The 14,330-nt window shown below is 48.2% G+C and overlaps 1 protein-coding gene across 1 annotated transcript in view; it reads right to left on the bottom strand.

Annotated features, from left to right (window-relative positions):
• Nucleotides 1-12,736, bottom strand: part of SMAD7 (SMAD family member 7) — a 33,962-nt gene extending 21,226 nt beyond the window's left edge. Inside the window, 4 exon segments of the mRNA XM_074207581.1 lie at nt 3,179-3,253; nt 10,727-10,780; nt 12,061-12,409; nt 12,411-12,736. Of these exon segments, the coding sequence (XP_074063682.1) occupies nt 3,179-3,253; nt 10,727-10,780; nt 12,061-12,409; nt 12,411-12,650 (718 nt within the window). The 5' untranslated portion in view covers nt 12,651-12,736.
• Between the last annotated feature and the right edge of the window lie 1,594 nt (nt 12,737-14,330).

The following is a 14,330-nucleotide window of genomic DNA, read 5'->3' as shown; positions in this document are numbered from 1 at the left end:
CCCTTTTTTGCAATACTGATGACTGTAATTTGGGAAATGAAAGAAAAAAACACAAGTTGAGAGAAAAGGAGAGGATTTTCTTTTGAGGAATCTCAAGATAATCATTATTTTCTAAGAGATGTATCATGAGGGTTAAACTGATTGAGGCTCTATGTCTGTGAGAAGGACCTTAGTAGTAAATTCTATGAGTCCTTAAATTTATCTGGATATTTGAAATACAACTGAGAAGAATTCTTCTCCTTTGAGCATTACCTTTTTAAATCGACACATCCAAAAAAAATGAAATGGCCAGAGCATTGACTGGCAGGTCAATGTGGGCATGGGACTGGTCCTTTGTGAAGACCTCCCAAAGGCATTTCATTTTCACATTCAGCTCTCCACACCCCCCCACACCCCCTTCTCTCCTTCTTCCCTTGCCAAAAGAATCAAGGCCCTGGCTCCGGCCTCCCCGACCTTCCTCCCACCCTGAACTGAGCCCCATTCATTAAGCCTGCTCACGCCTAGGCCAGGAAGGAAAACAGAGCACAGGCATGTGAAAGAGACAGTCAGATTGGTTATTTCAAGGGTGAGGGAGGTGGAGAAGAACACTTAGAGACAACTTTTTACTGCCCTTCCCTCCCTACAAAGCAGTCAATTTCTCCATTAAAACACCCCTTTCCAACCCCCCCATCTCCACCCCGAATCCCTAAGATCCTAGGAGACATTTATAACCAGGCTACTTTCCTCATCATCTGCAGAGAAGACACACCCTGCCCAGTTGGAATGGAAAGACAAACTTCTTAAAAGGAGGAGAGGTTTGGGGTTTTTCTATTTGAAAGCACTCAAAGCCCTGGAGATGGGCCATTCAAACAATCTTTTTGATGAGTTCTGACTACTACAGTTTGTGAAGCTGAGTTTCCCCACCCTCCCCCTTTTTAACCCAATAAGACCCATCTAGAAAGCAGTTTCTGCATCCCCACTACCAGGGGAATTCTCCTCCTTCCAGAGCTGAGAAGTTACATTTGCAGTCCTGACAATGCACCTAATTAATGCTCTATCTTCCTAAGTACAGAAGAAAGGTGGGTCTTGAGTTGGAACTTTGATGCCTTGGGAATTAGTCAATCAAGACCTAAAATTCAAAACAAGTGCTCTTTCATGTGGAAGCCCTCAGCTTTTTGCCTTTGCTTTAAATCCCCCAAACTCCTGGCCCATCCCCCTTCTGAAACCCACAACTCTGGTATCAGCTCCTCATTAAACTAAATGGCTGCAATTACCTTCTCTGAGAAGGGAAAAAAGTGGTTAATGATTGTTTAAAAAAAAGTTTCTTTGCAGGATTGGAGAAATCCTTTGGGAACAAAAAGAGCACCAAACCCTCAGAGAACTGGGATTGCCATAGGCTGGGGGGGGGGGGGGAGAAGAGATGGAAAATATTTGCTGCCACTTTTTTAAGATTAAGCAACCCTCGAGAGCCCCCTTATTAAGAAGGCACTCAACCAGCCAGTTGTGTCATTTCCTGTAGCCAGGGGCCTCCTCCTCCCCCTACCCCCACCCTTTCCTTCAGCAGACTAGACAGACAAGATGTTATCAATAACACAAACCTCTCAAAGAGCCCCCCTTTCAAAAGCTACTACTTACTTCCTTTGCTTATTTCATGTGGTCCTGGGAAATAGGGCCTCCTCCCTGCATATTTCATGATTCAAAAAACAAAATTATCTAACAACATTCTTACTATGCTGCCCCCTCCCCCCTTTATTCTTCCTTGTTCTTCCTCCATTATTGGTCTTTTTGTCTCTGAGGTCCCTCTTCAGTCTTAAAAAACACAGAAGATCCACAAGTTGGATTTTTCTTCTCTCAATCCCTACATAATCTACCACTATCCAATCGGCTTCTCCCCTTTCCCTTCCTTGTTAAACTTCAATTCTCATTAGGGCTTTTGAGTCAATATACTCTTCCCTTAACTCAATTAGGATATATATTACAGGGAAATCAAAACAAACAAGGGTCCCCTGAAAGCTAGCCACACCAACAGTAATTCTTGAAAAGGGGACTTTGGGAAGAAATGTTGCAAGTTGAGTGAAGTAGATACCTTCATCCCTCAATCCTGCCCCATGGCAATAAATAGAGAATAACTGTGTAACAAATCCTGAGACAGGCTGACTTAAAAGGGAAAGAGGCCTTCAAGGATACATACACTAAGTAGATTTTAATTTTCTACACTTGGATATTGAGTAGCCAAGATTCCCTTTAGGAGAAAGGGCTCTCACCATAGAAACACTTGGCAATGCTAGTTCTTGTTTCTGATTATCTTGGCAATTGCTAGCTCTTAGGACAACCAGTTAATTACCTGTCCTCTTCATTTAATCTTACTTTTTTTTTTAAAGAATATCACGGACAGATATATATATATATATATATATATAAAAGTCACCTGTAGAAAAAGCTAAAAGAATTGGTTGTACACACCTGCTAATGAGTTTTTCTCCACATGGATATGGAGAGAGATAAAGATAGAACTCTATAGATTGCCCACGGGCACTCATTCACTTGGGGCTAGGCAGTACAAGCAGCTATTTCCATTTCAGTAACTTTCAGGAGGGCACCAGTCCAACATCCTTTTACTCTACTGGGTTAAATACTCCAAATTCCAGACCACCAGGCAAAATATTTCAAAGGGACCACCAGTCTTTCTAGCCCATTTGCCAAGAACACTGGGCAACTCCTTTGCCCAGCCATCTTTTCTGGACCTAAATTTTAGAATTTTCTTCCTTTACTCCTTTCACTCCGCACAGCAATGGGGATGGCCTACATTTTGCCTTTACCAGACCTCTAAAGTACTAAATCAACAATCACCAACCCTCAATATTGGTTGAGTTCAGGAAACCTATGGCAGAAGGGATCAGGGCAAAAATGACTTCCAAACAAACAAACAAACCCTTCATGACAATCACTGGAGAATCCCAACTTGGGGTCTCAGTTTAAAATAAATATAGAATTGGTCCAATGATCTAAATAATAAAAACCTCATCATTCTTCTGGCAAGAGGAGGCATAAATTGCTATGAGATATCCATCCAACCAGTTAATACGCTTTAACAAAAAATAGTCACAAGTCAGACTAGGAACCAAAAGGCCATCCCATTTGTCTATTTTTTTCCAAGTGGGTCAGGAAATGGCTGGGTAAATAAGGTAACAGGTCTTACCTGAAAGCCCCCCAGGGGCCAGATAATTAGTTCCCCCTGTTTCAGTGGAGGAAGGCACAGCATCTGGACACTCTGCTGCATCAAGAGTGGTAGGAGAGTTGTAAAAAGAAAATAGAAAGAGAGAGAGAGAGAGATTATTATTTTTTTAATCGTTCTCTCAAACAGTGTTAAACAGAGACCATACATTCCAAACTGTTTACTCCAGGAAATGATGCTTATCACTAATTGTCTGCTCCAGGATTGCTGTACATCATGAGACGGACCACATTAGTTTGTCACCCCTGTCTGGGCTCCATGCTACTCAGTTAATCATTAGTCAAGTCATGCAAAATTACAGACTGGCTGGAATCTCTTTTATTACAAGTTCTCCATTGAAGAAATCAAGTCGGCCCAATCTTTTCTTTTGGGGCCAAGGTCAAAGGCAGTTTTGACTGCTTCCCCCTACCCAAACTCTGGGTGTATACTGGTACTCAAATCAATTCCAAACTATGTCTAAATATTAAGTCTCTTTCAAGGGAAAACACTAACTTAGTGTATAGAGTTGGTTACTACTCTTTGGGCCCAAAGTTATACACAGAACTCAAAGCTGCTATATTGGAGCTTCTTGCACACTAGCTTTGCTGTTTAATTTGTCTTCCTTCTATCTGTGTGATGTCTCAGTTTACAAAATCTCTTGAATGGGCTATATATATAATTCATTCAAGCTTTAGATAAAGAAAGTAGCTTTGAATAAAAGGAGAAAATTTCAGTAGGCTGGACAAGTAGATGGACTCAGCATTTCTCAATTGACAAAATTTTAGGAAACAAATTAACAAAAAAAAATAGGAAAAAAAGGTTTATTTCCAAAAATAATCTCTGTACAATACATACTGTAAAGCCCAACTCACGTCTCATATTCCTCATGAAGCCTTCCTTGGACACTCCAGACCTCCCTCCTTCCTTTTTAGTCTCATAACATTTTATCAGATTGTCTTGGCAGTTGTGCTCAATATATTATAGCCTATCTTCCCAGTTAACCTTTCATGCTTTTTGTATCTCAAGTATCCAACACTAACACTTACAATAAACCTTTTGTGTTAATGATGATGCCAAAACTACTTTATACTTCAGGGGAATCTTGGGCAAAGATTACTCTATCACCAAAGAAACAAATATTCCTTAAAAATGCCTACTATGTGAGCTAAAAGCACAAAGCTAGAGCCTGGAGATATATATGCAAAAATTAAAACAGGCCCTGACTTGAAGGAACTGTAATGTTCCCCCCCCAACCCTGGAAAAATAAGATAATCACGTGTAACAAAGGTACAAGTCAACAATGGGGCCAAGTCATGACCAACTCAAAATTCATTTCTTGGTCCCTGAAAATGGGACCAATCCCAACGCCTCAGGAGAAATGCTGTATGTTCACAAGGTAATAGGTGCCTGCTGGTTAGCATAGGCCCCTTCTCAAAAAAATTCATATGCTCCTGCATAAGGTATAATGACATTCCCAACCTGTAGTGCAGACCTCTGGCTAACAAGTATGGTAAGAACATACAAAAAGCCAACCTCCAAGCTCTGCCCTAGGGTTGGGAGTGTCTTGCTAAATGAGAATCCTCCAAGTTAGGAACTGGGCTTTCCTAAGGCTGGTCCTTTTGTTAAGTATAGTTATCTTGAGTTTAAACCACCTCCAGACTAGGAAGACTATACCCTCCCTCCCTCTCCCTCCCTCCCTCAATTATCCAGGGCTATCACAGGACTGTAGGAGTCTCTTCTTGACCCACAACAAAGTTCCTTTTCAAGAATTCTCTCCTAAAAAGCAGGGGGAGAAGAATGTGTGTGTAATCTCATTTTATCAGGGTAAAATATAACTGGTAACAGGAATATACAGTTTAACAGGATACACTTAATCAAATGGAAAACAATAGAGGAGACAGGAAATGAAGTTACTTGTGAAATACTGTATACCCTACACTTTCTAAATGGAGTTTACTATGTTCCAAAGAGACAGACCCTTTTAACCCTTTTCTCTACAGATGCCTCCCTCTACCAAAGACTGTCCCCAAAATTTGTCCAGAAGCTGAACAGATTCCACATCTTCTTTTCTTATTCCATGATAGCATTTGTACTAAAGGCAAACCTAGACATCCCCCCACCCCCACCCCAAAACACTTTAGGGAAGAAGTGGTGCCCTCCAGGGTGTCAACCATGCCTCAGATCAAAGGTAACCAGGCCCTACACTGGCAAACCACAAGGGTTTTTATGAAATAGTATTTTGCACTTAGGCAGCACCTTTGATCTCAGGAAGAGATTTACAAACGTTAATTAGTTCTCCCTACCACCCTGTGAAATAGCCAAGTATACCTGGCTTGACACACCTCCTGAAGTAAACTGAGGCCGCAGTGACTGGCCCAAAGGGCCACCCAGTGAGTCAGGGCAACAAGCTCAGATCTCCAAACTTTCATGGCCCTGTTTCTGCTTGCTAATCAAATCAAAAATGTCACAGTCTCCTTCCTTAGTTATCAGAGGGTCATAGACTCAGAGCTGCACCTGCACAGTACCTCAGAGACTATCTTGTCTTCACCTTGCTGTTTTTCAGTTGTTCAGTCATGTCATGTCCATCTCTTTTGTTACCCAGTATGAGGTTTTCTTGTTAAGATAGTGGAGTGCTTTACCATTGCCTTCTCCAGGGGATTAAAGCAAACATGTTAGGCAACCTGCTCAGAATCACACAGCTAATAAGTATCTGAGGCCAGATTTGAACTCGGGCCTTCCTGACTCCAGGTTCAAAGCTCTACCCCCTGAGTCATCTAGCTATCTTAATCTTCCTCTATATCTCTGTATTTTTGATTACACAAAGGTCCATTGCAAGTTAAGTGATTTGACCATCTTGGAGGATTCTAACCCCAGGACCAGTCACTCTCCCATTGAGTGGGTGCTAGGAATGTTAGGCAGCTTGGAGGAGTTGCCTCCAAAACTCATCCAAAATGGAACTCCCATCTCTGGGTCCAAGTCTCCAAAGAAAAGCATTAACTTGACCTTGCCAGTTACTCAGTTCAGGACCCTCCAAAGCACAATGAAATTCTGAGTCACTCCCACCTTCAAAACAATCAATATTTATCAAGCATTTGAGAGACTGAAGAAAACAGAAGGCATTTCCTTCCACGTGCCTCAACAGATCCTTGGAAATAGCCTGACCTCTCAGGTCAGAGGTCTTCCTCTGGAAGTCAACAGGTCACAAAGGAAAACAGATCTGAGTTGAAGGAGTTCACTAACTAGGCTTCCTTTCCCCCAATGAGTATCAAGGTAGACAATGATGTCTTTTCAATAGACTTTCAAAATCCTAATGAGAGAAGCATAAGTGTGCAGAGTTTCTCTCACAAAATTTCTTGGGGGGGGGGGGGGGCCTGAAGAGAACGTCTAAAGCCCTGCTATGAACAGAAACTCTCAAGCTGCCTGCAGTTCTATGCAGCATGAACCCAAACTAATTAACGGAGTCAAGCCAGAGAGGACTGGGAAGTATCACTGAGCTCTTTCCTGCCTCCTCTCTGATGGCATTCTTCTGATCAGAGAGGATGCTCCATAGAAGGTAGCCTTGGCAAATCATCTCTCCTACTTTGGGGGGGGGGGGGGGGGGGCGGGGCAGTTGCTGAGAAGAGCCCTGACTACTCCTGGTTAGGAAACTTATTCCACAAGAGCAGAAAAATACTTCCAAAACTTACTCTTAGCTTCTCAAAACACTGAGGGGTTAAGTAACTACTTGCTCACACAGTCACACAGACCTGAATCCCTCTAAGCCAGGATTCTCTATCCATGAGACTTAGCCTCTCTCAACTCTCTCATTTTACAGACAAGAAAACTGAGACCAGGTCAGACCAGGGACACATAACTAGTTGATAACAGCGCTGGGACTAAGTATCAATTCTTTCTTCTGGTGTCATAGATTTGAAGCTCATTTCCCTGCAACCAGGGATTAGCAATGAAGGCTGAAACAAAAACCTCAGCCATCAAAACTTCCTAATTCACACATCTCTCTCTACCTCCATCCCAACCATGTCCTTTCAGTCCTTCAGAATTCTGTTAAAGTAAAAGGCAAGAGATACCAACTTGACCTCTCTAGATAGGAGCACACACTCATGACCCTTAGTGCTAGCTCATAAACTTAGTCAAGCCACCTATTAACTCAGTTCTCTCTAGATGGACATGTCCAACTTTCCTTACACCCTCACAACAGACTGGCAGTCAAATAGATTCAAATCCAGCCTCAGTCACTTAATCAGCTTTGTGACCTTAGAGAATCACTTAACCTTTAGCAATCTCAGTTTCTTCTTAAAATGGGATAATAACGCTACTAGCAGGATTGAGATGAAGATCAAATGAGATAACAAATATAGTGCAAACTTTAAAGTTCTAGAATAAATGCCAACTGTGACCATGGGCCAGTGATGATGCATGCCCTAACCCGGGCCAGAAAACTAGGCATGGACAGAAGTTGCGCTGTGCTCTAGGCATTTGTGAATGCAGTCGATCATTTTTTAACTATAGCAATAAAATGGCTTTTTCCCCAACCTTGATGCTTATAGCTCTTCCTAAGAAGTGCCTGTTGCCTTACCCAGGGCCCCAACCCCCCCCCCACATCCTCTTCCCAAGCCTGAGTCTCAGGGGTAGGGACTCTCTTAGTTGTTAAACTGGTTATGATTTTAACAGTTTTCCATTGTAAAACTGTGTTCCTCGTTCTCACCTAGTAACCTAAGACAAACAAATTCAACCTGGGCTTAGAAACTTAAGAGTGTGGGAGAATGAAATTCCCAGGTCAAAGAGATCAGAAATACACAAGGTGTTGATGAAACCAGGGGACAGCCTGGGGCAGGCCCATTCCCCTCCACTTCTGTCTCTGTGTCCCTTCATTCACTCCCCAAGAGCTGTCAGTAAAAGGTCAGTCCAATCCCAGACCGATATGCTTCTCTAATGGCCATTTATGACAGACCCTTTCATTTGAGGCTTCCTCTCCCTCATTGTCACTGCCCCCAAATTCTTAGGAAACAAATGCCCTCTCTTTCCCTCTCTCTCACACTCATACACTTTCCCCTTTTTTTCTGATCAAAATGTTTTGGATGAGTAATCAGTTGTTTTGAGTTTCCGATTGGCAGAGTTGATTATTTCCTATTGGCTGGTCTAGAGAACTTTCCCCCCCTTCGAAGTAGTCCATTCATGTTCTTGTGGCTTGTGTGTTTACACACATTTTGCTACCTAATGTCAACACTTGCTAATGAATAAATGTATCACTCCACTAACTGAAAATGAGGTACTGGCATAGCAAATTGGATGCTTAAATCCTGTTAATAGATTTATCCTAGTCTTTGCAGAATGTCTACATACAGGCAGGCAATCGCTCCCCTTTGCTAAAGGTTTATGCTGGCAGCTGGCCTTCCTTCCTTAGAAGCTTCAAGATTTAGCTTGCCCTTTTGCAAAATGAGAGGGAAAAACACTAGGGTCAGGGGATGACACCGAATTTCATTAATTAAGAAATAGCAAAACCTTATGACCTCAAGAAAAAGTAAGATAAATTAGCAAAGTATCCATAAATCTAAAACTAAGAAGGAAAGAATAAGATTGAGCTAAAAGGAACCCTGAAAGACATCATCTAATGTGGGGATTCCTTAGATTTTTTTTTTCCAGGATCCCTTTGGCAGACTTGGAAAGCTTAGGGACCCCTTCTCTGAATAATGCTTTCAGAGACATCAAATATATAAGCTAACAATGGAACCCAATTCTAACTCTATTAAACTAGTTATCAGAATTATTTTTGAAAACCAGTTGAAGGACTCCAAATAAACAATCATTGATCTAATGATCTAGTCCTCTTTTCACAGATGAGGAGACTGAGGTTCAGAGTGAAGTCACTAGGCAAACGTCCTATAATATCAAATATAAGACATATGCGGGATGAGAATTCTGGTCTGTTAACAGAAAGTCCATAGCTTTTTCCATTATGCCATTTTTCCTGAGGACTCAAAAAATACTCAGGTGTAACCTGTGGCAAGTTGGAGGCTAGTGAATTTCATTTAACTCTTTAAGGATACAGTGCTCAGGGGAGGCTAGGTGGTGAAGTGGATAGAGCATCAGCCCTGGAGTCAGAAGTACCCAAGTTCAAATACAGTCTCAGACACTTAATAATTACCTAGCTGTGTGGCCTTGGGCAAGCCACTTAACCCTATTGCCTTGCAAAAACCCTTAAAAAAAAAAAGGATACAGCGCTCCAAGTTATCTCCTCATTAATGACCATTTATCTGGTATTTTGTAAATCAAAAGCAAAATATCACATGCTTTGTAGGCCATCTATTAGAGGGGAGGAACGCCTCTCTAAGTTGAGGGAGATGGGGAGGAGGAAGCCCATGCTGTGGAATCTGAACTTCAAGAACACTATTCATTAAAGTATTTTCATTCATGACTACGCCTCAGAAAAACTTTTAATTAGAAGTACCATCAGACAAAATGCTTGCTGTGGTGGAGCTGTTTTAATTCCAGATGCTCAGAGGGCACTTCCAGAACTCTAGAGATACCAGTTTACCCAACTCCCACCACTGCCCAGGCTTCAGGTCTAACATGCCCCCTTTTCTCACAAACATAAAAATATGTTTGTCAAGTTTGGTCAAGTAAAAGTTTGAAAAATTCCAATGTCGGGAAAGAGACACAAAGACAATTGTGCAACAATCAATACTTTTAGTCAATTAATCTTTAGAGAGATATGAAGTGGCTCCATGAAACTGGGACTCCTCCCTGATGGTATCCACCATTCTTATTTCCCCTGCACTTCTCTCCTTCTACAATGCCAGTCCTACTTATCTACACACAGGGGCGAGCCTGCTGCCAACCAGAAGTTTATGCAGACAACCGCAACAGAGCTGGTGCCAGCCTCAAATGGGCTTCTGCCCTGGCATCCTGCCATTCAATTATAAAGCAACAGGCATGCAGAGCAAGGCCGAGAAACTTTTATAGCCCCCACTGAGAATTCTTAAGGAAACATGGGAGAAGGCTGACTTATACAGGTGACTAGGGATAGGGAAGCAACACAGGGGAAAGGGAAAGTTTTTTTTGTTCTTTTCCTAAAAACTCCACCGTACTGCAAATCACCTTTTGCAACCTTAGAAAATAAGATTCCCTCTGGTTACCAACCTATATCCATCAAAACGAAAAGAGCCAGAGTTTGTGAAGTTTGGGCCACTGGCATTTTAGTAATTTTCAAATCCTTCTAAAAATCTGTTACCTGTTGACTCCCTTCACACTTTCTGGGCCATATCATAGCTTATGCATTTTTAAACCTTGTGGTCTGGAGCGCAAAAATACTTTTGACAGAATAAAAGCATTGCTATATAAGCCTGAAAAAAAAAACACAACCCAAGTCCCTGAGCCCTAACCAGGTTGCTGGGGAAAAAAACAAACTTCCAAAAATGAGGAGCACATTCTATATCCAATAGGCATAACGACTCCCTGCTGCCTTTACTACACAGCCGGCTTAAGCATTCAATTCCAAAGACAGTAAATGTACTTTAAAAATCATCTACTCACCAGTTGGTTTGAGAAAATCCATTGGGTATCTGGAGTAGGGAGGAGGGGGAGACTCTGGAATTAAAAAAGTAAAGAGAAAATAAGACAGAGCCATGAGAAAAAGAGATAGAAACTTATGATAACAGTGGCATTCTTTTAGCAAAACTGTTTGTCTTAGCTCTGGGGGTTGGAGGCAGGGCCGGGAGGCGGTGATTGCCTTGATATTTTGCTGTCAGATAAACAAAAGAGGCCGCCTGGCGCCAGACTCGCTGCTATCTGCTACTCTGACTGTCTGATCCGGCCTCCCTGGCTCAGCTGAAACACTCCAGCTCTGGAAATCACCACGGATTCAGACTGCTGGATAATCCTCCCGAGCGGCTCATAGAACATTTCACAGAAAAGAGGGAAAGCGAGAAAATCCCTCTTCACTCCCCATCCACCCCATAACCCCACACTCATCTCCTCCCCTAACCACACACCCAAACATAAAGAAAAAAAGGAGAAAAGTTCTATCGATCTGCCTGCCACCGGCTGATCTCCATCTCAGAACCCAGCCACCCAAGAACTCAAAAAAGTTTCAAAGTTCCCAGGAGCTGCGCGAAACTCTGGGACTAGTTCAATGGGAACGGGGTTTTAAATTAGACAGCCCTCCAAGATCAATCTACCAACCAAAGACTCTGTGTGTGTGTGTGTGTGTGTGTGTGTGTGTTGGGGATGGAGCAAATGACAGCTTAGGTTTCCTATATAGAGAGCTTTAAGGAGAATCCTTCTGGACTACAACTGTGAAGGGGCAACAAATGTCATTGATAAAAACCAGAGCCGGTAATTGTCTGGACTCTCCCTTTCTCCTGGAGAAAAGGGGGGGGGGGGAATTGGGATCTTAACGTCCCAGTGTCTGGGGGTTCTTTCTTTAATGCAGGAGAAAAGCTACAGCAGGCTCCGTGGGCAGGTAGCTTTTCTCGAGCTGCTTTAGCAATCCCCCGGGCAGCCCGGCCACATAGTTCAGACTCGACTTTCCTTATTTACTCAGGGTCGGGGGCTTTGGTCCCTCGGAACCCTTCCACTTCTCTTGGAATCCATCAGCCTGCACCCCTGGGACCCGGGCAAGAGGGAAGCAAGGACACTTTCTTGCACCTTTCCCCCGTAGGAGTGTCTTTAATCGTGAACCACACGCAGACCCACGACCAATATTTACACAAGCTCAGACTCGGCGGCCTGAGGAGTGGGGGATAGCAAGGCAGGCAGGGCGCCCCCGGGCTCCCCCGCAGCTCCGCGCGCCCCCACTCTGCGGGCACGCAGGCTCCCCGCGGTGCCGCCCCCCACCCCCGGGCTCTGCCCTCCCCCCGGCCCCTTACCTAGCTCGCAGAGCCGGCTGAGGTGGTGGGGGTTGCAGCAGACCAGCTCCGGGTCGCTCTTCCCGTAGGACTCGCAGCAGCACAGCCTCTTGACTTCGGAGGAGTGCCTGAGGTCGGGCCAGCGGAACACCTTGCAGAGCAGCAAGGGCAGCGAGTAGGCCGGCGGCGGCGGCGGCGGCGGGCCCGGCCCGGGGTCCACTCTGCCGGGCAGCAGCAGGCAGGCGGTGCGGGCGCCCCCGCGGGACTCCACCGCCTGCAGCAGCAGCTCCAGCTGCCGCTCCTTCAGCCTCTTGAGCACCGAGTGCGTGAGCGCCTTCAGCTCGGCCTCCGAGCCCGCGCCGGCGCCCGCCGGAGGGGGGCGGGGGGTGGCGGCGGCGGGGCCCCTTGGCGCCTCGGGCCGGCTTGCCCAGGCAGCAGCCCGCCCCGGCCGCGCCCGCCGCCGCCGCCCCATGCGCCCGGGCCTCGGCCGCCGCGTCCCCCCGCGGCTCCCCGCCGCCGCCGCCGCCGGCGCCCTCCTCCTCGTCCTCCCCGCCGGGCGCGCGGCTCTTCCAGAGACGCCGGACGAGCGCCGATCGTTTGGTCCTGAACATGCGGGACGAGGCGGCGAGGAGGAGAGTCGTTTCCCGGCTAAGGAGCGAACATGACCTCCGCACACCATGAAGGATCCGGGCGCCGAGGTGGGGCGGCGGGCGCGGGCGGCAGCGGCAGCGGCGGCGGCAGCAGGGACGCCCCGTAACATGCGCCAGGCTCCCGGAGCCCGGGGGGAGTGGGGGCGCTGGCGGGGGCCCGCTGCGCGCCGCCCGGCCCGCCCCGCTCCGCCGGCGCCCCGCTCAGCGCTCCGGGCCCGGCGCGGAGGGGGAAGGGGGAGGCGCGGGGGCTCCGCGGGGGCGCTCCTGGCCGCCCCCCCGAGCGGCGGCACCTCCAGCCTCGGCCGCCCGCCGAGCCCGGGAGCCTGGGGGCGGGCGTCGCGGGGCGAGCCGGGGGGGCTCGGGCTCCGCTCGGCGCTATATCCTTAGTGACCGGATCTCCGCGGCTTCCATCCACGCGGGGCTGCGGGGGCCGAGGGGGAGCTCGCCCCGCATGAGGCGCCGGCCCGGGGGCTGCTACCCTCAGCCCGGGCTGTCTCGGAGTTCACAGAAGGAGGACGAGGGGGGCGGTCACCAAGTATCGCCCCAACTGTGGTGGAAACAATGTATCCGCGGGAGAGCAGGCTTCTTCCCCGGGAGCGCCGGCCGCTGCGCCTTCTTGCAGGGGTCCCCGCGCCGTGCGGCGTCTCCGGGCCGCGGACAGCTTCGGGCCGGCGGCTCCACCGCGCTCGGCAGACCGGGAGTCTCGGGAGTTCTCGCTCGGCTCCCGCCTCCTACACCCCCGCCGGAGAAGGGGGGAGCACAAAGAGCCGCCCCCCGCCCCCGCCCCGAGCGCCCCGGCCTCCGCCGGCTCTCCCGGTCCTTCCGAGGCGGATCTTGCAGAAATCGCGCCCCGTCCCCGTCCCCACTTCCTCCAGGCCCCGCGGCTGGCAGGAGGCCGGCGGGAGCACGAGCGGGGCTGAGCGGGGGATGCCCGGGCTGACAGGAGCTGCTCGCGCTGGCAAACGCGTCCGCAGCCGGCCTCCGCCTCCTCCCCGGGAGCTCCTCGCCCAGACTCCGCGCCGGGGCTGCAGACACGCAAGCAGGAGGAGGAGGAGAGGAGGAGGAGGAGGAGGAGGAGAGAAGGAGGAGGAGGAGGAGGAGGAGGAGGAAAGATCAAAAAAAGCTGTGCAGGCCGCCGCTTGTCTGGGCTCGGGGCTCCCCCGAGGGCGGCTGCTTACTTTCCGCCTCCTGCTCTTCTCCCCCGGCCTCTCCGACTTTTATTTTGCTCCCTGCGCGCCGGGCGGCGAGCCGCGAGCGAGGAAGACGCCGGGCTGCCTTCTTCTCCTCCCTTTTTTGCTTTTCCCCTCCTTCGCCCGGGCGGGCGGGCAGGAGGGAGGCGGCGGCGGGATGCCTCTGGCTCCCGGGTCGCGGGCTCGAGCTGCGGGGCTGGCGGCTCCCGCCTCGCCGCACTCGCGGACCCAGCTGCGGAGCCTGGCGGCGTGTGCTTGTATGTCTGTGAGTGTGCGAGTGTACGAGTGTGCGCCTCCTGCACACCCCCGCCCCTCCCCCGCCCCGCCCGCTCCTCCCCGGCTCCCTCCGCTTCGCCGCTTCCACTGCGCAGTGGCGCGCCCGGCTCCGGCCCGCACACGTGACCGTCTAGACACCCTGTCGCTTTAAAAAAAAAAGCGATTGTGTTTCGCA

This window comes from Macrotis lagotis, chromosome X (assembly GCF_037893015.1).
Source record: "Macrotis lagotis isolate mMagLag1 chromosome X, bilby.v1.9.chrom.fasta, whole genome shotgun sequence".
Classification (NCBI taxonomy): Eukaryota; Metazoa; Chordata; class Mammalia; order Peramelemorphia; family Peramelidae; genus Macrotis; species Macrotis lagotis.
This window is presented reverse-complemented; position numbering and strand designations above follow the sequence as displayed.